We start from the raw sequence: 25,413 nt of genomic DNA, 5'->3' as shown, positions 1-25,413 counted from the left end.
TCTAGATCAGTGAGTTTCAAACTACAGGCATAACCAGTAGTGAGTTGAGAGATCATTTTAATGGGAAGGGATCAGCTTTTTTTTAAAATAAAATACAGTAAAACAGAATTTTAAAATCCAGATACCTTGCAAATAAGATGGACAATATGTGTGTAGGTATACTGAGTCACATAAACTTTGCTGCTAGTCTTTACCTACTGAAAATGAATTGTTTGTGGCCTAGATATTCAGCAGTTATTCCTTATAATAGCAACAATATTATTTTAGGGAAAGAAGCACTCATAAGTGTATTTATAGAGAATTTTAAGGAAGGACACCAATAAATCAGTGCAAGTCATCTGGATACCTTTTATTAGGTAGAGAATTATGAAGTGAAAACCTGGATTTTAATTGCACTAAGGTTTTTCCCCTGCCTTTCGGTAGAGGTAGAGAAATCATTTAACTTAAAAATGAGAAAAACTACCCTTTTAGTTGGGAATAAATAAGAGCAGAAAAATAAATATGGTGCTAAGCCAGTTCTGCTTATATTTTTAATAAATCCATGTTTTTATGTAAAATAATTAAAATTTCAGCTTCCACAGTCTCATTTTGTGGAAAAATTATATGCTTATTATTAAAGGGAAGAATATCTATAATTATTCCATTTACAATAATTTAAATTATAATAGTTATCTAAATCGTGTCAAAATTATTTCTTGAGTTGCATAATTCATCTAATTTAGAGATGGTATATTTCTGATTAATTGTTTTTAGATAATTTAATATAGGAACAATCCATTCAGTTTTCTATTAAAGTTTTTGTAAAAACTGAAAATATTACTTTCGGTATGTTTCTCACAAATGAAAAATAGTATGAGCTATGAAAAGGAAATTATTAAATACAAGAATATACTTTTAACTAAAGTTTTAAATGTATGTGATCTAAGTAGAGTCTGTCCTAAAGCAAAGGAAGATAACATTTACCACTTTAAAAATCATTAAGCCATATTGTTATAGCATATTTATAAAATATAAATTACCAGCTTTACTTATTGCTGTTTTAAACTTGAATTTTAAAATGGTAAAAATTTTATCAACTTCTTAAAATTTTTAAATCCTTTATGTTTTTCCATATTTCTTATTATTCTTATATGTATTTTTACATTTTAGAATGGCTGTCTTCTGTGTATAAACAGCAGTGGCTTGCTATGCTCCGGGCAGAACAAGACAGTGAGGTGGGGTAAGTATGGTACAGCATTGTTCATTAAAAAAAAACAAAAAAACTTTTTTTTTTTTACTGAAATATAGTTAATTTACAATACTGTGTTAGTTTCAGGTGTACAGCTAAGAGATTCAGTTGTATATATATATTTTTTTCAGATTATTTTCAATTATAGGTTACTGTAAGATACTGAATATAGTTCCCTTTGCTATACAGTAAATCCTTGTTGCTTATCTGTTTTATGTATAGTAGTTTGTATCTGTTAATCTCATACTCCTAATTTATCCCGCCACCCCTCCCTTTCCCCTTTGGTAACCATAAGTTTGTTTTCTTTGTCTGTGAGTTTTTCTGTTTTTTATATAGATTCATTTGTATTTTTTTTTAGATTCCACATATAAGTGATATCTTATAATTGTCTTTCTCTGTTTGACTTACTTCACTTAGTATGATATTCTCTAGGTCCATCCATGTTGCTGCAAATGGTAATATTTCATTCTTTTTTATGACTGAGTAATACATATTCCATTGTATATAAATATACCACATCTTCCTAAGCCAATCATCCATTGATGGGCCCTTGGGCTGCTTCGATGTCTTGGCTCTTGTACATAGTGCTGCTATGAACATTGGGGTGCATGTATCTTTTTGAATTAGAGTTTTCATCTTTTCGGGATATATGCCAAGGAGTGGAATTGCTGGGTATGGTAGCTCTAATTTTAGTTTTTTAAGGAATCTCCACACTGTTTTCCATAGGGGCTGCACCAATTTACATTCCCACCAACAGTGTAGGAGGGTTCCCTTTTCCCCACACCCTCTCCAGATTTATTATTTGTAGACTTTTTGATGATACCCATTTTGACTGGTATGAGGTGATATCTCATTGTAGTTTTGATTTGCATTTCTCTAATAATTATTGATGTTGAGCAACTTTCCATGTGCCTGTTGGCCATCTGTATGTCATCTTTGGAGAAATGTCTCTTTAGGTCTTCTGCCCATTTTTTGATTGGGTGGTTTGTTTTTTTGAGTTGTATGAGATGTTTGTATATTTTGGATATTAACCCCTTGTAGGTCACATGATTTACAAATATTTTCTTCCATTCCCTACGTTGTCTTTTCATTTTGTTTATGGTTTCCTTTGCTGTGCAAAAGCTTTTAAGTTTGATTAGGTCAGGTCCCATTTGTTCATTTTTGCTTATATTTCTTTTGCCTTGGGAGACTAATCTAAGAAAATATTGCTACAGTTTATATCTGAGAATGTTTTGCCTATGTTCTTTTCTAGGAGTTTTATGGTGTCATGTCTTATACTTAGGTATTTAAAGTATTTTGAAGTTTTTTTGTATATAGTGTGAGGGAGTGTTCATTATTGATTTACATGTAGCTGTCCAGCTTTCCCACCACCACTTGTTGAAGATACTGTCTTTTCTCCATTGTATTAATATATTATTGCCTCCGTTGTTGTTGATTAATTGACCACAGGTGTATGGATTTCGCTATGAATTTTTAAATGTATTCATTATGTTGAAAAACCAGCAACTATTAAAATCAAGAGCTGTTAGAGAAAAGATCATGTAATCAACTTTTATTCTTATATTTCTATAACTATCAATATTATAAATATTTATCTTTTTGGTCAGTTAGTATAACAGAATGTTTGCATTGTCACTTGCTATATTAATAAAACTGAATAATTCATATACTTTGTTTCACTTAGTGTTATGATATTCTTTTAAGCTTTGTTTCACTTAGTGTTATGATATTCTTCTAAGCTATTGAAATATTACCTGGAATAATGCTTTCATAAAGCATGATCTTCATGTATATGTATAGGTAAAGCCAATTTTCCTATTTGTGGCAGTATTGTCAGATTCTCACTAATGTAATAGGGGTTTTTTTGTTTTGTTTTTTTAAGTTCTTTTTTTAAAATATTTATTTATTTATTTATTTATTTGACTGCACCGGATCTTAGTTGCAGCACGTGGGATCTTTAGGTGCAGCACACGGGATCTTTTAGTTGCAGCACGTGGGATCTTTTAGTTGTGGCATGCGGGCTCTAGTTTCCTGACCAGGGATCGAACCCAGTCCCCCTGCATTGGGAGCGTGGAGTCTTAAGACACTGGACCACCAGGGAAGTCCCCTGTAATAGGTTTTTTGAAGACTTGAGTGTAAGGTGAAGTAACCCATCTGGTTACACAGGTGCCTTCATCAAAAGCATATGACCCCTCTAGAAAATATTTATGTACTGTCTTCATTTTAAGAGAAAGCATATTATCTGTTCTTTCAGTGTGTAGTGCTTTGCAGTTCAGAGAAGTACTTCCACATTTATTGTTTGATCTTTATACTAGCTCCTTGGTATAGGCAGTGTGAAGAGACAGTCCACCTGTGAGTATATAAAAAGGTTTTACATTTAAATTTTTTTCTGCCCGATCTCTTTTAATTTATTTTTATACACTAAAGAACTTACTAAAATAATAGCCTAGTTGTGTTTATAGCTAAACAGTGAGTGTGTGAAAGGGTTCTATAAACTTAAAATAATGATTGCAAGATTATTATCCAGGGTTCTTAGTTTCTACTTTACTTGTAACTTATATCCCATCTTTTCCCAAATATATTCATAGCATACTTACCTTGCACAAATACAGTAAGATTGTTGAAATAGAAATAAGAGACCCCTCCAAAAAATGAGAGTTAATTATTTACTGGAATTCAGATTTGAAGCATTTTGTAATGTATGAAATGTTTTATAAACCATCCTACCTACTTCTTTTGTATATTCAGTTTTTAAATGTTGGATGTTCTCTATTTTTCAAGATTTTTCTTATCTGTATCCTTTTTGAGTTTAATATAGAGTCTCACCTAAGAGACTGAGTTAGAATAAGTGGCTTTCTTGCCTTCACAAGTATATGACTGTATTGCCCCTAATGAAGCACTCTCTTCCACACGTACTGAGCATCTGCTCGCTACTGTAGGGCTGCTAAAGTGAGAAACACAGTGTACTCCCTGGACTCTAGGTTATAATCTAGGAAAGTCTCCCTCCAGGGTTATTCTCTTCCAAACGCTTTTCCACATTGCCAACAGGATTAGCCTCCTAAGTAGAAATATAATTTCACTTCCCTGCTTAAATAAGACCAGGGACATTTGATGATAGTTAGGGATTATTGCTTTATGTGTGATATATATTTACAGATTAAAGGATATAATGTCTGGAGGGTCAGTCTCAATAATAATCAGTTGGGAGGGATGTGGGGAGAAGTGGGTTGAGAGTAAAACTAAAACAGGATTATTGAACCTAGATGGTGAGAAAATATGGCTCATTGTACTATTTACTTTTTTTTTTTTTAAGCAAAGCTTTTATTTATTTATTATTTTTTAAATTTATTTATTTATTTATTTTTGGCTGCATTGGGTCTTCATTGCCGTGCATGGGCTTTCTCTAGTTGCGGCGAGCGGGGGCTGCTCTTCCTTGCGGTGCACAGGCTTCTCACTGCGGTAGCTTCTCTTGTTGCGGAGCACAGGCTTTAGGTGCGTGGGCTTCAGTAGTTGTGGCGCGTAGGCTCAGTGGTTGTGGCTCATGGGCTCTAGAGTGCAGGCTCAGTAGTTATGGCTCACGGGATTAGTTGCTCCACAGCATGTGGGATCTTCCCGGACCAGAGCTCGAACCTGTGTCCCCTGCATTGGCAGGTGGATTTTTAAACACTGTGCCACCAAGGAAGTCCCTATTTACTTTTATATGTTTGAAAGTTTTCGTAAGAAAAAATTTTAAAGTAACAGAACAAATACATGGGAACTCGCTCTTATCTACAGGAAAATTTGAAACTCCTGTGAACGTAGCCTGTGGGGCCCTTCAACAGTCTGTCCCAAATGCCTTTCGCTTTATCTCCTCTCATGCTCATTTTAGGCTCCAGCTGCACTAAGTTCTTCATACATTTAGTACCCTTTCATGCTCCGGTCCTTTTTTGCTAGTCCTTCTACCTGGAATGCCCTTCCTCTGCATAGAGTTCACCCCTGACGTCTACCCCAACAAACTCCCTCTCAGGCACAAATAATACTTCCTCTGTGATGATCCCCACTCTTAATCCCAGGCAATAAATCTGTGCCTTCTTCATGCTCTTAACATCAGTTCTCTCCACCTTATTATATTATTACTTATGTCTAGTTCCCTACTAGACTGAGCTCTTGGATGTCAAGGATATGTTTTATTAGTTTTATTTACATTTCATTATTTTTTATGTATTGTATTTGTTTCAATATATTTATTAGATAATGATGATGATGATGGCCCCAGTATCTAGGTACTTAATAAATGCTGTATATGAATGAATGTATTTTATCATTTGGAATTCTAAGCTAATAATAATGTCATTTTATTATTACATCTTGAAATAACAGTGTTTCTCTTAGTTGATTAAGGTTTTTAAAGTAAGAGGGCCAAATAAAGATTAATTGATAAAATTCTACAGCTGTTTTCTATTAAATACTGAGTTTGTATAGTTGTACTACTTTAAAAAATGGCTTGTGTGCGAAACAATAATATCAAATGGTAGGTGATACCAAGTCACGTCTTAAATAATAGATTTTAATTTAATTTTACTTAGTAGTTAGACTTTTAAGTGTTTTATTTTCTCAGTAAGCAGAATTTCTCATAGATTTTTTTCCCCTCTTCTCTGGTTTCACTATGCCCTAGTAAAAGTATTCTAGAAGTCAAGGCAATAAATGAAACACTAAAGATTTAAAAATTTTTTTATTTAGCAAAGGTAATGGGCTAGATTTAATCATTGCATTTTGATTTTTATCTGTACTACAAAATTTTATTTTTAAATCTAGTAGAAAGTTTTTCTCTTGTTTTAACTCAGTTATTTTTCAAATATTAGTTGCTTATTTTCCATGAGATTTCATGTTTTATATATATTTCTAGGCCTCAAGAAATCAATAAAGAAGAACTAGAGGGAAATAGCATGAGGTGTGGTAGAAAGCTTGCCAACGATGGTGAAGTAAGTATGGGTTGTGACTCTTAATAGTCTTATACAAATTGTTGTACTATTAGTGCAAACTATACTTTCAATAACAATCATGATACATGTTATACCTCAGAAGAGCTTTTTTGTGGATTAGTTTCTGTAGCATGATCTCCTGGGCAAGGAGTTATATACTCAGTGGTGATTGATTATTCAGCCTTCCCTGAGACTGTTGAACTTTCTGGGTCTAGATACGAGATATAAGAAGATCCCTCAGCAAACCAGAAATAAAGATAAATAAGACGTTAAATGGGAGCTGTTACATAGTCTTAAAAGTAGTTCTTTCTGTTACAGTTACCCTAGATCAAAGACATTCAAACGCTTTTGATTGCTACCCACATTAAAAATTATGTATTTCATTAGCACCCAATACAAATGCATATAAGTGAAACAAAAGTATTACAAAACAATACTTACAGCTGCTGTGTCCTATAGATGTATTTCTACTTAATTTTTTTTAAAAAGCTGATTGTGACTCATTAAATTGATTTTACAGCCACTAAAGAGACAACTACATTTTTTTTAAAACTCTACCCTAATTGTAATTTTCATCTTTGAAAAAAATTCAGCCTAATTTAGATAACCATTTGGTTGTTTTTCTCCCAGATTTTCCCTCATTATAACTTTAATTTTGAAAGTTTCATTATTTTATGTTTGCATTAATAATTGCAGAATATGAAAGAGGAATAGCATCTTATTTATTCCTTAGTCCTCCTTATTGTTGCTTCCAGACCTTGTTCCACCCACATCATCATTGAATCACAGCTCCTTTGAAGCGAATACTTCTACACCACTCACTACTCTGACTGTGGCCATCACTCGCTCGGCTTGCTGGCTTTCTTTCTCCCTACTCTTCTTATCAGTCTTGGTGATTTTAGCATCTGTTCCCTGACCTTCCTTCCCTCCGTGATCTAGTGCTCTACCCTACCTCAGGAACCAATTTCCTATAAGCATATCCTCAATTTTTGTATCACTAATTCATGTACCCTCTTCAAAATCTCCATTTTAAGCATACCACTTGCAGACTCCACCTCGTGTTATCTTTCTAGCACTCTCCCTCTAGTACCTGGACTCCCAACAACTTTTTAACCCCACTAGAATGTACAGTACATTGTTCTTACTATCTTTTCCCCATTACCCTCTCACCACATCCCTACTTCTTTCTTTACTTGACTTATATGTTATGTTCCATCTTAAAATTGGTCCCTGGCTGGGGTGGGATGAATTGAGAGATTGGGATTGACATATATACACTATTGATACTATGTATAAAATAGATAAATAATGAGAACCTACTGTATAGCTCAGGGAACTCTACTGAATGCTCTTTGCTGACCTAAATGGGAGGGAAATCCAAAAAAGAGGGGATATATATATATATATATACGTATAGCTGACTCACTTTGCTGTGCAGTAGAAACCAACACAACACTATAAAGCAACTATACTCCAATAAAAATTAATTTTAAAAAGTTATTGACCAGGGCGTCCCTGATGGCACAGTGGTTAAGAATCCGCCTACCAATGCAGGGGACATGGGTTCGAGCCCTAGTCCGGGAAGATCCCACATGCCGCAATGCAACTAAGCCCGTGCGCCACAACTACTGAGCCTGTGCTCTAGAGCCTGCGAACCACAACTACTGAGCCCGCACACACCACAGCTACTGAAGCCCATGCACCTAGAGCCCCTGCTCCACAACAAGAGAAGCCACTGCAGTGAGAAGCCCACGCACTGCAGCGAAGAGTAGTCCCTGCCCGCCGCAACTAGAGAAAGCTGGTGCACAGCAACGAAGACCCAATGCAGCCATAAATAAATAAATACATAAATACATAAACAAATAAATAAATGCATAAATAAATTTATTTTTTTAAAGTTATTGAGCAAAATTAAGGCTGGGAACTTTTGTAGATAACAATTAATTAAAAACAATATACTAGGTGAAAAAAAAATTGGTCCCTGGCTTATACTCTTAACTTCCTTTTTCCCTTTTTCACTCAGTCAAATTCACCAGGCAAAACCCCAGTTCTTGTTAAATCCCACCTTTCCATGCATTCCATGCATGCTTCCATACAAATGAATGTGACTAAAGAAAAACACCATACAAACCCCAGCAGGTTTCACTTGAATGTTGTAACTGTAAACTTCAAGCAGGATTTTAGTGCTAAATGGTGATCCTCCTACATTTCCCTAGTGAATTTATCCTCCCACTCCTGGAGTAACTTTCATACCTTCTCAAAAGGGCAGTGCTACCACCCTTATTCTTATCCATTGGCCTTGCTTCTTTCTTCATTCAGAAAATAAAAGCAGTAGGAAGAGAATCTGTGCCTCCTCCTACCAACAGTACTACCAGTCTCCCTGCATCTGCAGCCGTGTGCTGTGCTTTTCCTTTTACTAGAATGGATGAACTGTCTGCTTCTATCCTAGTCCACCTCCTCTTGTAATGGACCCCATCCCTTCTCACTTGTTCAAAAGGTTTGCTCCTACAGTCATCACCTCACTCTCCTGCATCATCAGTTTTTCTCTTCTGTATCATTCTCATTTAGCATATTAACATGCTACAGCATCACCCATCTTAAACCATTCCCTGACCCACATTCCCCTCTAGCTTCCACTCCATTTCTCTGCACCCTTTTTAAGCAAAACTCATTGAAAAAAGTTGCCTGTATCCACTCCAATTCATTTACTCCGATAAAGTCAAGTGAAACGCTGTGCCATTGTCACCAGTGATTCCTACATTACCAAGTCGAGTAGTTTTTAGTCTTCCGAAAGTTGTTGGCAACATGACCCATCTGTTCACTCACTCCATGGAGATTTTCTCCATTTGACTTCCAGGACAGCATACTGCGCTGGTTTTCTTCCTGCTTCGTTGGCTGCTCCCTCTATGTCTTTGCTAGATCCTTCTCTTTCTCAACAAATGTTGGTGTGACTGGAGGCTCAGTACTTGGACTTCTTCCATATCTGTGCTCTCTATGCTGACTCCTAAGTGATCTCATATAGTCCCATGACTTTACACCAATTCCTAACTCCTGTATCCAGCTACTCACTTGACATCTTTCTTAGAATTCTAATAGCCTCTCAAATATAATGGTCCCAGCTGAACTCTTTGATTTTCATTCCCAAACTCCTCCTTCCCAAGTATTCTCCAACCCATAGATAACCCCTCTGTTCATCCACTGTATAAGCTCCACACTTCAGATTCTTCTTTTGTTCCATATCTGTTGTCCATAAGAAGTTCCTTTGAATATATATCTTCCAAATATTTTATTTTTTATTTTATTTTATTTTTTTTGGCTGCGTTGGGTCTTCATTGCCGTGCATGGGCGTTCTCTAGTTGCGGCGAGCGGGGGCTACTCTTCCTTGCGGTGCATGGGCTTCTCATTGCGGTAGCGTCTCTTGTTGTGGAGCACAGGCTATAGGTGCATGGGCTTCAGTAGTTGTGGCGCACAGGCTCTAGAGCACAGGCTCAGTAGTTACGGCGCTTGGGCTTAGTTGCTCTGCGGCATGTGGGATCTTCCCGGACCAGGAATCAAACCCATGTCCCCTGCGTTGGCAGGCGGATTCTTAACCACTGTGCCACCAGGGAGTCCCCCAAATGTATTCTTACCATGTCTACCACTACAACCCAAGTCCAAGCCACCATTATCTCTTGCCTGGACTGTTGTAGCTTCATAACTGCTCTCCCTATTTTTACTCTTGTTCTTATACATTCTGTTTTCCACACAGCAGCCAAAATCATCTTTTTAAAATGCAAGTTAGATCATGTTACATCCTTCCCTAAAGTTTTCCGTTAGCCTCTTACCACAGAAGAAATCCAAACTCTTTCCTACTATGGACTCTAGGCCATATGTTTTCTGGCCCCTGACTGACTCTCTGAACTCATCTCCAGCTTCCGTCCCCCTCAGCTATTGCCCTAGCCACATAGCCTTTTGGCTGTTCCTCAGATATGCCAAGCATGTTTTTACCTCCAGAACTTTGTACTTGTTCTCTTTGTCTAAGTCACTTTTCCCCAGATAGCTACCCAGTCCGCTCCTTAGTTGACTCAGGACTATAGTCTCGTAGCATCTCCTTAGAGAGACGTTCCCTGACCACCTGCCTGAACCAGCAGGCTCCCCAGCTGCCAGCGCACCTCCCCTACCCTGTCACTCTCTCCTGGCATTCTGTTCTGTCCTCTTCCATCCCATCTCATGTTTGTTGTTCATCTCCTCCTCCACACAAACACACACGTATTAAAATATACATTTACTAGGGCAGAAACTTCTTTACTGCCATTTCTTCAATGCCTAGAGCAGTACCTGGCACAAAATGTGTGCTCAATAAATATCAGTGAACTATTGATTTAATGTTGTAATTCAGAGGGTCAACCAAACACTTGAAGTCGTAACTTCATTATACCACGCCACTTTACTTAAGTCTCTCATTAACTATTAGGTGATAGAATAAACAAACTTGTGAACCTCATGATGGTATTTAAAATAACTCAGTTGTGTATCTGTTGGTTAGTTACTTAAGGTATTTTAGGGTATTTTTAAATTTTATTTAAACTAAAAAAAACAGTTCACTCATTTCTCCCACTCCCCACCCCTCGCCTCTGGCACCCACCAAGCTGTTCTCTGTATCTGTAAGCTTAGGGTTTTTTTTTTTTAATACATATTTTTTTTAGATTTTACATATAAGAGAGATCACACAAGGTATCACAAGGTATTTCAGAGTATTTTTAAAGCAGGAAAAATTTTAGTGGATTCTTATTACCTCTATCTAGACTCCTAGTCCCCTAAACTATACCTACTTAGAGTTGGTATAGTTTATACCTATAAACTAAGCCATATTAGTTATGATAAAATTACAGTGTGGAGAGTTGATGAAACAGATCATGAAGAGACGATATTAGGAAAGTACCTTAAGGAATAATGATCATAAAGGCTGCTTTTGCTGGCTTTGATATATACTATGTGTATGTGGTAAACCTTGTATATATATCACAGATATATTCTGTGTGCTAAGCCTTAAGGCACTGATAAAAAGTAGGGACCCATAAGACAGAAATACTTGAAATGAATTAGAAAAAGAGAAGACAGTTTGAACTTTTTATTTTTGACTTACTAATATGATAAACTGAAGTAAATCTTTCTCTTTTGTATTTTAGTACTGCTGGCGGTGGACAGGTTTTAACTTCGGCTTTGACCTGCTTGTAACTTACACCAATCGATACATCATTTTCAAACGCAATACACTGAATCAGCCATGTAGTGGATCTGTCAGTTTACAACCTCGAAGGAGCATAGCATTTAGGTAGGATGAGATTTTCCCACCCCACTCTTCCTCACTCTAGAAGAACTATAAGAAATGAAATAAAACCATAATTTACACCAACAATAGTAGAACTTTGGTAAGATACAATATATATGAAACTGCAAGGAAATGATAAGGCTCCATTCCTACAAAATGTATTAATAATCAAAATTATAAGACCCAGATCTAATATGTCAGGGAGAAAGAATGGGCTGGAATATGAATGGTGTAGGATTGATACTGGGCTTGAAGCTGTTGCCTTGCTGCTATTCCTAGAAAATAAAAGGTCCAAACTGGAAATACAACAAGGTATTCTTACAGGAAAACATGTCTGGTATTATCCTTAACTTTCTGTAGGGTTTCAGATGTCCAACTTTGCCTAATAGTTGAGCTGGCAATATTTTTCTGGAGAGGATGCTGACAAATTGGAAAATAGCTTAATGAATGGATTATTTAAAAGTCATATATTTATATTTACCTTACACCATACACAAAAACTAACTCAAAATGGACCAAAGACCTAAACATAAGAGCTAAAACCATAAAATAAGTCTTGGAAGAAAACAGGGGAAAAGCTTTATGACATTGAATTTGACAATGATTTCTTCAGTATGATACCAAAGCACAGGCAGCAACAACCACAAAAAAAGTTGAACTTCATCAAAATTAAATCGTGTGTCAAAGGACACTTAATAAAGTGAAAAAACAACCCATGGAATGGGAAAAAATATTTGCTAACCGTATATCTGATGAGAATACATAGAGAACTCCTAAAATTCCCCAACAAAAAAACAACCTGATTCAAAAATGGGCAAAGGACTTAAATAAACATTTCTCCAAAGAAAATATACAAATGACCAATAAGCACATGAAAAGATGCTCAACATTACTAATCATAAGGGAAATGCAAATCAAAAGCACAGTGAGATACCACCTCACACCCGTTAGGATGGCTAATATCAAAAACAAAACAAAAGTGTTGGTGCAGATGAGGAGAAATTAGACCCTTGTACATTGCTAGTAGGAATGTAAAATGGTGCTTACTTTGTGGAAAATGGTATGGCAGTTCCTCAAAAAATTAAATAGAATTACCATATGATCTAGGAATTCCTCTTCTGGTTATTTACCCAAGAGAATTGAAAGCAAGGACTCAAACATATTTGTACACATAGCAACATTATTCACAACAGTTAAAAGGTGGAAGCAACCCAGGTATTGACAGATGAACTGAAAAACAAAATGATGTATACCTACAATGGAATATTATTCAGCCTTAAAATGGGGGGAAATTCTGACATGTGCTATAACATGAAGCTTGAAGACATTACACTAAGTGAAATAAGCCAGTTACAAAAGAACAAAAATACTGTATGATTCCACTTACATGAGGTACGTAGAGTAGACAGATTTATAGAGACAGAAAGTAGGATGGTGATTGTCAGGGGCTGAGGTAAGGGGAAATGGGGAATTCATGGGTACGGAGTATCAGCTGGGGAAGAAGAAAAGGTTCTAGAGATGGATGGTGGTGATGACTACAGAACAGTGTGAAATGTGTTGAATGCCAAGAACTATACACTTAAAAATGGTTAAAATGGTAAATTTTATATATATTTTATCACAATAAAAAAGGCATACTTGGGGACTTCCCTGGCGGCGCAGTGGCTAAGACTCCGTGCTCCCAATGCAGGGGGCTCGGGTTCAATCCCTGGTCAGGGAACTAGATCCACATGCATGCTGCAACTGAGAGTTCTCATGCCACAACTAAGGAGCCCACGTGCTGCAACTGAGACCCGCTGTAACCTAATTAATTTATTTATTAATTTTTAAAGGCATACTTATAAATTATTTTTATATCTCAGATATGTATAATAGCACAAGCTTGTAAATCTAAATGGAATCAGTTTATAGTTTGAAAAGACTTTAAATTCTTAACAAGTAAAAGACTTATAGAGAATAAAAAAAATTAAAGTAAAAGACATAGAATATGGAAGAAAAAAGTAAATATTAAAGTAAGGTAGGGCTTATTTAAATTGATCTGTGCTTTAAAAAATCATCAGTTTTTGTGTGTGTGTGTTTTTATTCTAGATTACGTTTGGCTTCTTTTGATAGCAGTGGAAAACTAATATGTAGTAGAACAACTGGCTATCAAATACTTACACTTGAAAAGGACCAGGTATGTTTGATTACTTTTCTGTTAATTGTTTCATTATAGTATTTGTCTTTTGACTCCTCTTTTGAAAATTCTTAAGTAGATTTAATGTTTGATTTAAAGATTGGTTTGAGAATTTTTTGAAGGTAAGGATGGAAGTACCATGTTCACTTTTGCATAATTTACTCCATTCTACCAGAAGTGTAACTAAGACCAAAAACAATAATAATAAAAAGAAAACACAATTTGATTTGAGGGACAGAGCTGACAATAAGGAAATAATTATTCATCCTGAACATGATCTTCACAAAGTTATGAATCTTAATTGTTTTCTCCATTGTGTTCATTAGTGCATTTATTTATACATTAATAACATATGTTAAAGACAATCCAGTATATCTCCATAGCTCCTAGATATTAAGCGAACATTATCCTCTAGCACAGTAGGTTTCTAAAATGACAGACATCTGTAATGTTCCCCAAATTATCTCTAAAGCCATTTGTTTCTTCATAAATCACATGCATGTAGAAGTTTCAAAATGTCATGATGAAAAAGTAAACCAGTTTCAAAAAGTAAAACGAGAGCTGTTAAAAATCAAGGATGTTTATTTCTAGTAAAGCTAACCACCATTCCAAAGGACATACTGTTTTAATAAAGGGTTTGGAGCCTATGGTTCACATAAATTATTAGAAGTTAGCAATTTTCCTCAGACTGAAGAGACTCTCATAAAACGTCAAAATTTAGCACTGCAAGGAACCTTGAAGTGATAGTTCTGACCTCACCTACCCTGTATGAGAACTCCTTTAACAGCAGTCTTACGGAGGCTCCTCAACCATTGTTGGAACTCTTAGTGAGAGGGAGCTGACTCTGTCGTGTGGTTGGTGTAAGTGAGAAGGTAGGTACATAAGAAGATTCAAATCTGCCTCCATTGGAATTCTCTGTTGGTCCCTCTCACACCCTCTGGAGCTGCATGGACAATATCTATCTTTACCTTCAACCTGGAACTTCATTAAAAAACACTGTCATGGCTCAAAGCAGCCAGAGACTTAATTAAAAAGCACCAGGCCAAGATAGTAGTTGTATTCCTAGCGTTCCTTGATTTGTGCATTCAGCAAACATTTGTGTCCCTACTTCATGCTAGGTTCTATGCTAGGAGTGGAGGAAATAAAGAGGAGCTTATATAGCTAAGTAGAAGGAGAGGGATGGGCTCAAAGAGTGTGTAACATTGAGGGAGACATCTCTAACCTTTACCGTGGGGTTGGGGACAGGTGTGGTTATTGGGGGAGGGGCAGAGACACAGTTCAGGGGAAACCTCTTCTGGACAAGTTGAAAAGTGAATGGATACCTGAACCAAGCCTCAGATGATGAGTAAGATAGAGGCAAGGGGGCTTCCCTAGTGGCGCAGTGGTTAAGAATCCACCTGCCAATGCAGGGGACACAGGTTCAAGCCCTGGTCCAGGAAGATCCCACATGCCGCGGAGCAGCTAAGCCCACGCGCCACAACTACTGAGGCTGCGCTCTAGAGCCCGCGAGCCACAACTACTGAGCCCACGTGCCACAACTACTGAAGCCCGTGTGCCTAGAGCCTGTGCTCCGCAACAAGAGAAGCCACTGCAATGAGACGCCCGTGCACCTCAATGAAGATTAGCTCCCACTCACTGCAACTAGAGAAAGCCCGCGCGCAGCAACAAAGACCCAACACAGCCAAAAATAAATAAATAAATAAATTTTAAAAGATAGAGGCAAGGGAGCACATGGGTCATTCAAGGAATGGAGAGGTTTGGAAGAGGAAGGGTTCAGTAGGCGTAGAGCCAGGGCATGATGGGCTATGGATGGAGTTTGGACTTCTTCCTGAGCTCTGTTAGAGAGCTATGGAAGGATTTTAGTTGGGGGGGTTGCATATGTTTTATGTAGCTTATAGACGTTTGTTATAGAAAAATAGAAAATAAAAATAAACAGAAAAAAAAATCATACATAGTCCACTGAGAGATGACACCGCTGACAATTTTTTCATCACCTATATCTTTTTTCCAAAATTTTATCTTACTGTTAACTATTTTGTAGCCTGCTCTTTTTCCACTTTGTTGTATATAGATGGCTTTTCTTGTCAATAAATATATATCCACAACATCATTTTTATTACTGCATAAGAGTTATTTTAGATATACCATAATTTAAATAATGCTTTTTTGGATAAAGTTGATTTTTTTGTTTGTTTTTTTGTTTGCTTTTTCACTATTATAAAAACTGTACGTGTATCTTTATATGTTTTTTTGATTTTTTAAAAGATGAATTCCACAAAGTGGAATTCTTGTCAAATAAATGGTGTATATATTTTCTAATGGCTAAATTGCCCTCAAAAAATACTGTCAACTTACACTCCCTCCAATAGTACAGGAGAGCATACGCAACAAAGTGTATCATTCTTTCTAGTCCTTCTCCCAATATAATAAGTGGAAACATCATTTATTTTAGTTTTCATTTGTTTGGTTTCTGATATAGTTGGGTTTTTTATATACTTATTGAACATATTGTGTAAATTGACAGTGTATATTGTTTTTTTAATTAAGGTATTTGTTTTCTTGTTAATTTTAACACCTTTTATATATTAAGAATAATAACATTTGTGATATGCTATACTTTTTCCATTTTTGTAGTTTATCTTTCAGCCTTCATGAAACAATCTATCAGTCTCTTCCTTTAATGAGTTCTCCTTTTGATGCGCTATTTAGGCCTTCTAACTGGGATTATATAGTCATCTGGGATTTTTTTCCTATTCCTTTTATTTTTTCATTGGAGTATTTTGATACATCTAAAGTGTATCAGATGTGTCAATGTATTTGAAATGCCGTTTTACCATATACTATAAGTCCTTATATACTTGGTTTCATTTCTGAGATTTCTGTTTTACTGATTTTATTGTGGAGACAATAATGCTTTGTTTTAATCAGACTCACTTTAAAAAGAATTTTATTACCAGTAATGCAAATTCACCTTCACCCTTCTCTTTTCAAAAATCCCTGGGTTCTTTGTGCATGATTATTCTTCTGTATGGGGTATAGAATCATTTTGTCCGGTTTCCTCTCAAAAAATCCTATGAGGGTTTTGCTGTATACTGTTAAATATAAAGTAATTTGTGAGAAATTGGTATCTTCCCTTCTGGAATATGGTATTTTCTACATTTAATCAGGTTTTCCCTTACGTCTCTAAAATTTAGTTTTCCCCCGTATTTATTCTTATATGTTTCCTGGAAGTATAATGCTAGGTATTTTATATTTTAATTACTAACATGAAATGAATCTTTTATAAATAGTTTTTGATGACTATAGGAAAGCTAGTGATTTTTATATATTTATTTTAAAACTATCCCTCCTACAGGACTATGCTAACTAGATTTGTATTATAGAAGGATCTCTCAGAAATGTGTAAGAAGGATTAGAAACATGATAGTGGCAGAAGACAATTTAGAAGCTATTGCTATAATCCATATCAGAAATGATGAGAACCTTATGGAAGGTAGCAATGAAGATGAAGAAATGTTGATGGGTTCTAGAAATAAAGGGGTGCAATTGATAGAATTTGGTGGTTAAGTATGTGTGAGGGTGAGGAAAAAGAAGTGAAAGATAGTACCTGGTTTTGTGACTTGGGCAACTTAATTATAGTGGTAATAATAATCCTTCCTATAATTCCTGATATTTGAATTATAGGAAGGAAAGTGAACGTGACTTAAAGTGAGGGTGAAGAGATGATGAATTCAGTTTAAAGCATATTTAATTTGAAGGCATTGAGGTGAGAATTTGATAGACCAGTGGATAAATGGGTCTGGAGTTTATAAGCAATGCCTGAGCTAGAAATAATGATTGGATGAGATAAGCGACAGGAAAATATGTCAAGAATATGACAGGAGGGTAACCTAGGGAACACTGGTCTTTAAGGGGTAGGCAAAAAAAGTAACCTGGTGAGACATTTAAGAGCTGGGATGGGGAATCAAAGCCAACTGCAAGGGTGAAAGTATAGAAGGCACAGAAAGAAAGGAAAGAATAGGTAGTATTCAATAGCTGATGATTTGAATTTGAGCTGCTTTATGTCTAAGTGAAGATTTCTAGTAGGGAATTGGATGTATGGATCCTGGAATTTAGACCTATAAATAGAATGTAGGGCAGTAATAGAGCTGTAGTACAGGTAAGTAGCATGAGCCTCAGAGAAGCAGAGAAGATAGAAATAACGGTCTGGAAACAGAGATGAAAACCCAGGAAGATACCAGCACTCTGTCTGATGCTCTGATGTGTAGACTTCACTGCTTCCTCTGCATAGTGGAAGAAGGAAAATGGAGCTTTTCTATAAAGGTGCTTCAATGCAAATGTAGGTGTAAATTGAGCCGTCAGGTGGAGTTAAAGGTTTGATGAAGCTAGAATTAGATCTGTCTAGTTTGGGGAGGGGAAATGGGGATTAATACAGTTCAATATTCAGAAATCGGTATGTCCATTCAGCCCCCAAGTGATGTCCGCATGGATCCCTTCTTTTCCCAGAGTTGGCCCTTTGATCTACTCTCCCCCACCAACCTTAACTATATTCAGATACCAGAATACTAATCTTCCTTGGAGTCTTTGTTTGGTCGTGGTAGAGAATCTTGCTTTTGTCATCAGATACACATATCGTCAAAGCATATGTCTTCAACAAACTTAGTAAATGTGCCTTCACTCAGGTTATCGCTACAAATATTGTCTAGTCCAGGGTGACTCAAGCATCTAAAGATCAACTATGCTTTGACATGATTGCTCTCTGCTTAACCCTGTTAGCACCATCAGCCCAGGTGATTGCCTCACCTGACCTATCATTGTATCCATTTTGTTCACTAACTTTAAAAAACAAAACAAAACACCACTTTGCCCATTTTGGAGAACATAGAGATTGTGTGTGTTTGTGTGTGTGTCACATTTCTATTCCCTACCTTATTTATCCAAATTTATCTTGCTGCTCCCCCAACACAGAAGCTGTGTCCAGTTGAGCCTTTGTCAGTCACTCAAATGTTCCAGTTTTAGTCCCTCTTCATTGCAGGAGCACATGCTGCAGTAAAAAATTTTAAATTCTAGATTTAAACAGTATTTTAATAGTATATTCTCCAAAATGTATAAAGGTGAAACTAATGCATATTATTTCAGTATCCAAGTATTTAGAAAGTAGGAGTTCTCATGTCAGTGCTACAGCTTATATTCTGAGGATTTATTGTGTTCACCAAATACTGCTGGTAAAGGGTTCCAGAGATCTGTAGCATGAGTGAGTGAGGGTTCCATTCGTCGCTGTCAGGTGTAGTATCAACTCCTGTCTCTGTGGAATTTCAGGTCATTCTCATGTGTATTGATGTAACTGAACCTGAAATTGATTTTACATGATAATGTATTTTAGGTTCCAAGAGACAAATAACATGTTTGCATTTCAGACAGTGGGAAATCTTAGACAAGAGTGGGAACCATGCTTATTGGTGATAATAATGACTCCCCACCTTTATCCCAAGTATTTGCTATACATATAGACCATCAGATGTTGAAGCCAAATGAGAAGTGTGTATTTGTGCACTGTATCTGTTCATAAAATATGTAGTTACTTGATAGAAATTTTTCAGTAATGAAAATTACTACCATTATTTATTACTTAATATATAGCTGGCTTTGTGAGCCCTCTGTATGCACTGTCTTATTTAATCCTTAGTGTAATCATATGAGGTAGGTACTCTTATTGTCCCCTTTTACAGTGAGGAAGCTGTAGTTGATAAGGTCAGTGACTTGCCCAAGGTCACACAGCTAGTGGGTGGGAGTTTTGAGATTTGAGCAGTGACTCTCAGACTCCAGATGCATACTTTTAACCACCATACTAACCTTCAGTTTACTCAGTTCAACAGTTTGGTTCTCTTTTTTATTTTTATAATATTACTATTATTATTAAAGCAACAAATTTGTTTTATAGGAACAAGTAGTGATGAACTTGGACAGCAGGCTTCTGATCTTCCCTTTATATATCTGCTGTAACTTCCTGTATATATCGCCAGAAAAAAGAACTGAAAATAATCATCCAGAAAATCCAGAAAACTGAGGATCTCATCAGTTGGAAACAGTAGCACTTCGTAAACTTTTTTGGCCAGCTTTAATTTAATGGCCCTGCAGATATTCACATCTAAGGTGACTAACAGTGACAAAGGCCTTATGAACTGTTCAGATAATACAGAAGACTATTCTTATCCTCATTACATTTCTATGCATATATAAAAAAACATTTTAAAGCCAAGAAAATATCTGTCAAACCGTTTGTTATAAAGATGTCGACTCGTGCTTTTTAATTTGGCATCAGTAGAAAATTGCCGTAGGTAAATTTCACATTTCTCTGCAACCAAATATAGAGTTAATTTTTAGCTTGAACTTTGATCCTACCTAATGTTAGTGAACCTCAATTATCCATCTGTAAGTTTTATTTTTATTTGGCTAAAAGAATGCTAAAGGAATAATTTGAATGGCCAATTATAAACGCTGTTTCAGTTGGTGTGTTTAAAGCTGTCCTTTAATTTTTTCAACTGCTCTTTATGATTCCTCCTCCTAGTCAAATATTCTTCCAATCTATATATGTTTTTAATCATTAAATTTTTTTTCATGGTTTTGAAGACTGAGGAACTTTTTATTTAACTTAAGCATTTTCGTGCTATTTTATTTTGCTTTTTATTGATATTTAGCTTTCCTAGGATTTTAACAACAAAAAAATCAGGTTCAGACTTTCAGATGAACTTGGATGGGGGAGAAAATCAGTTGGATTCTGAGGATATTCCTTTGCCTTACATGGTCTTTTCTTTGACATTCTGTACAACTCTATTATTAGGTCACAGATTATTTATGTACCAAATATTACACTTTAAACATTCTCATATTCTGTGATCTTTTTATTTATGTTCAAATTTTAGTTGGGAATCCTATTTCCTACTTAAGCTCAGGACTTTATAACCTCTGAATTGAGTGCCTTTGAGTTACACATGCTATTAGAAATCTCATAGTAAATGTAAATAAGGTCGGAGGATATCATATAGAAGCTGATAATAAAACATTAATGTACAAATAGAACTTATTTTTGTCAAAAATGAGATGTACATTTGTCATGATTTATATATGTTGGTTTCTTGTGTTTACTGCTATTTTGAAAATAGCCATGCTCATCGTCTTTCCAGTCAGAGTGAGTACTTTTTGTGGTTAATGTATATTTTTAGTATGTTTTAAGAAAAATGGGAATTACTTTTGTGTATCTGTACAAATAAATACGCATTTGGAAAAAAGAATCAGCCATTATATAAAATGACCAAAAACAAAAAATTAGGTGAAACCAGAATTTTTTTTCCAAGTTAGATTTTTTCCAATTAGATTTAACTTTTAGAATTTATTGCTAGTTTTTCTTCCCTAGTGATATGTCCATAGATTCATAAATCACTTTTGTCTTTTCAAAATTCATCCTCATGGTAAATTTAAAGGAAGCTTTTAAATGCCTTCCCTATCTCCACCCCTAGAACTGTAGTAAAAGATCCAATAATTTGGCTGTATTGAGGCTTCATTTCTTGTTTTTGTATTTGGCTATAACTATATCTCTTTCATGAGATGCTTTTGTTTTTTTCCTATCTTATGGTAACATCAGAGGTTCCTCACCCTTACATATTAAAAAATATAAATGCCAAACAAATTGAATTCTTTGAATAATTGAATTTTTCCAAATCTTGGGAGTAAAGATACTTAAAATTTGAGTATATTAGTGAGTAAGATTATTTCATTTCACTTATATGAATTAATCAAATTGGAATTACATATGGTTCCTGTCCGTTCTTTGTTTCCTGGCCAAATTGCTTATGTCATTCACAGATAAAATAATTATTTGTTCAGTCATAAGTAGGTTGTGTTCTCATTGGAGAAACTGGTAATTGTCAGCTAGTACTTCACATTGATTGTAAAGATCTGCTTTTGTTTCCTTACCAAATACTTTAATGTTTGCATACTTTTCATTCTTTATAATTGGAATATTTTCAATAAAGTATTAAAAGTCAGCTGAAGTATCATATAAACTATTATATATGAAGGTGTTTGTCAGCTTTTGCCTTATAACCTTTGCCAAGTCTTTTTTTAAGCTGCAAGGGCTAGAAAACAATATTTACCCACTAGTAATTATTTTTACTTGGCTATCAGTAAAGAAGAGGTCCTTAAGAGAAAATGTTCTAGAGTTCCATGCTAAATTTTTAAAGAGAGATATGAGTGTACCTTTCCTTTTTTTTTTTTTCTTAAATAAATTTGGCTTGAAACTTAGCAAGGTAGGCAAAATTAAATGAATGTTGTAGTCATTAGCTTTTTAACCAAGTGTTTAGCAGCCAACATTGTATCGCATTTCAGGTCTTTAAATAGGATTTATTGCCATCATTAATGAGCAGATTTCAACATCAAATGCAAAATTAGGGTTACCAAGAGTCACTGTGGCTATCTAAATTTAAGTTAATTAAAATTAAATAAAATTTATTAAAATTTACTTCCTCAGTCACACTAGATCCATTCTAAGTGCTTAGTTAACCACATGTAACTAGTGTCTACTGTATTGGACAGTGCAGATATAGAATATTTCCATCATTGCAGAAAGTTCTGTCCAACAAAGGTGATCTAGAATATTGGACTGTTAACGCTGAAACTATGTCAGGAGTTATATTCCCTTAAAGATGAACCCATGTAAAGAATAGAAAGGATAATAGAGCCAGGGGTGCAAATGGTAGATAACTTGTCAATCACCTAGAATGATGTGTTGAATCATAATTTCAAGCAATGTGGACCTAAATCACTTGACTACATTAAAAAACAAAAGTCATAGTACAGTTTCATCCCAACCACAGAGTTTGCAGTTCTTCCCAAACACGGTACAGGGATACAAAAGCAAAAAAACCTCAAACATCATCAATCACTGTTAACTAGTGGTCAGACTGCATCTAATTAGGGGGGAAATTACTGACTCAACAACATGCATCCATTTGTAATGATAAAGTAGGACAGTTTGTAAAGGCTGGTGATTTTACATAAAATAGGACTAGAAGAGGTAAAACAAAGTTTAACCAAGGCTAAAAATAGTACATTTGCAGGAATCACAGATGGTTAATGTTGATTCTTATGTAAAGTACCTACATTACAGCTTGCCTTTACTGAAAAATTGCTGTCTGGTTGGGGAGGGAACTTACAAGCAAGTGTGATCACAAGTGTTGACAGAACCCCGGCCCTACTCCACTCAAAACCCATTAAAATGGCCATTAGAATGAGAGAAACTCAGGTATTGAAAACAGGATTTTTCTTCCAGATACAGTGCTGGATAATCTGCATTCTGAGAAGGCAACTTGATCAGTAAATAAGGAAGTCCTAGCAGAATACAGTTTCTATCCCACATCTTAAAGGGGGAGGAGCCACTTAGAGATATACCACTTCTTTTCCTGCCTATGGTTAATCTCAGGGCTGTCCCTTTAGGAAACTTACTCCTTTGGTTTTTTTCTTTCTCTTCTGTACTTTACTTTTTTTTCCTCTATACTCACACCAATATTTTAAACATGCTTAAGCTTCTCCCATCTTTGAAAAACCTTCTACATTTACCTCCACCCACTGCCATATTTTGCCCTGCATAAGCCAAACTTCTCAAGAGAGTTATGCAGGGAATTCCCTGGTGGTCCAGTGGTTAAGACTGCACTTTCACTGCCTTTCACTGCCATGGACCTGGGTTCGATCTCTTGTGGCGGAACCAAGATCCCACAAGTCGTGTGGGGCAGCCAAAAAAAAAAGGTTATGCAAGTTCTCTCTCTACTGCAAAAGCCATTCACAACCCAACTCCACTAAAACTGAGTAAGCAAAGACTTTGTTGCTAAATCCTTTAGGTTAGATGTGGGTTGTTTTTTTTTTTCATTCCTTTTAACATTTAAAATTAACCACTTTGTTTTCCTTAAAAACAGCAGCCTTCTCTTAAAACTTCTCTGACCTCACACTCAATGGGTTTTCCTTCTGTTTCTCTGGCTCCCCCTTAGTCTCCTTTTGGGGTTCTTCCTCTAGCTGTCTCCAGGCCCTTTTCTCTCAGCCTCCCCAGGGTGGTTTCATGCACTCTCATGGCTGCAAATGAACATCTGTGTTCTGACGATTCCTTTTTTTGGAATCAAAAAATCAGCCTAGATCTCTTTTCCAAGCTCCAGATACACATCTAGTTGGCATCTCCTTTTGGGTGTTCAGAATGGCACCTCAGATTAGTATGTCCAAGATCTGAACATATGGTCTTTACCCAAAACTTAACATTATGTGCCTTAGCAAATGATGCTACCATCTACCCAGTTTCACAAACCAGAAACCTGGATGTCATTGTTGAATCTTATAATTCTCTCATTCTCTGCATCCAAAAATCAAGTTTTTCCAGTTTTATCAACTACTTCTCAAATTCAGCCACTTTTCACCTTACCTACTGATACCACTCTAGTACAGGCCACTGGAGTTTCCAATCTAGATTATTGTACCATCCTCCCTAGGTGTTCTCCCCCTGTAGTCAAGTCTCCAGTTACCCAAAGTGTTCTCTGAATAAACTCAAATGTGATTCCCTCCGGTCCTCAAAGCCCTTCAAAGGCTATTGCTTTTGCCTCAGGATAACTCTACCATAGCTTACAAGGCTTCTAGTCTTTTCTTTACGTTTCACTCCTTGCTGCCTAGAACATTTCTTTAGTTCTCTACTTTTAGCCTGTCTGCTCCCTTGCCTCTTGCCCTGGCATATGCAGTCTCCTCTGCCCAGACAATCTCTTCCACCTGTCCACACCACAAAAGTCACCCCATTTGACCTGGTTAATTTCTACTCATCCCTAAGGTCTCGTTTGGACATCATTTCCTCCTGGAAACTTTTCTTGAGAAGCTTTCCCCTCAAACCAGTTAGGTAGCCACTTTATGTGCATTCATAATATCTTGTTCTGCCCCTCTCAATGCATCTTGACACTACTTGTTTGTATCCCTCACTGGACTGCAAGCTACTCAAGAGCAGAGTTGTTTTTTTCATTGATTAATTCTCTGGCACATAGGTGTGCAATAAACATTTGTGTGAATAATTGTATTAATCATGCCATTTTTATTTCTTTCATTTTCTGCTGTTTTGACATCTGGGGCCTTGCTGAGACTGCCCTTCCCAGGGCTAGCTAATTTCTAGAGATAGCAAAAGACTCCCCTTCTGAGTGTGCCTTTCATATGCAAACCAGCCAGGGGAAAAAGCCCGTACTTTCCTACCACCTCCTTTATCAAGCTCACAAGCCAAGGCATTTTTCCTCTGCTATAATGACCCCAGGGCCAGGTAACAGCTCTGGACAGCCCCTAAATCCCAAGGCCCGCTGCAATTATTCAAACTAGTCAGTGTTAAACCTACTTAGCCTGCTTCCCAGCCTCTGCTATTCCCTCCCACAAAACTCAGTAAAAGCTCTCAACCATGCTTTCTTTCCCCTTTCCCCCTCTGCCTCCTGACCCACCCTAGTTCTTCCCCGGGTGGACTTAAAACTATTTGCGTATGCTATGTTTACAATTGGTTTGGTATGAAATATTTTATGCATGTGGACAAGACAGTCGGAAAGAAAAACGGGGGGGTGGAGGAATGAGAACTGTGTTAGGGTGGTTTATATATGGCTTTTTCCAGACATTTCTATAATAACATCAGGCAACACATTTTAACGCCCACCGTGGACAAAGAAGATGGGGAAGCCAC

The 25,413-nt window shown here is 36.2% G+C and overlaps 1 protein-coding gene across 1 annotated transcript in view; it reads left to right on the top strand.

The window, feature by feature from the left end:
- The window catches only part of GMCL1 (germ cell-less 1, spermatogenesis associated), a 55,344-nt gene extending 35,045 nt beyond the window's left edge, over positions 1-20,299 (top strand). The window contains exons 10-14 of the mRNA XM_057558440.1: positions 1,150-1,219; positions 6,114-6,189; positions 11,358-11,503; positions 13,589-13,676; positions 19,618-20,299. Of these exons, the coding sequence (XP_057414423.1) occupies positions 1,150-1,219; positions 6,114-6,189; positions 11,358-11,503; positions 13,589-13,676; positions 19,618-19,743 (506 nt within the window). The 3' untranslated portion in view covers positions 19,744-20,299. The remainder of the gene's footprint in view (positions 1-1,149; positions 1,220-6,113; positions 6,190-11,357; positions 11,504-13,588; positions 13,677-19,617) is intronic.
- The last annotated feature ends 5,114 nt before the right edge of the window (positions 20,300-25,413 follow it).

Source organism: Balaenoptera acutorostrata, chromosome 12 (assembly GCF_949987535.1).
Source record: "Balaenoptera acutorostrata chromosome 12, mBalAcu1.1, whole genome shotgun sequence".
Classification (NCBI taxonomy): Eukaryota; Metazoa; Chordata; class Mammalia; order Artiodactyla; family Balaenopteridae; genus Balaenoptera; species Balaenoptera acutorostrata.
The sequence above is the reverse complement of the archived record's forward strand: the minus strand, read 5'-3'. Positions and strand labels throughout refer to the sequence as shown.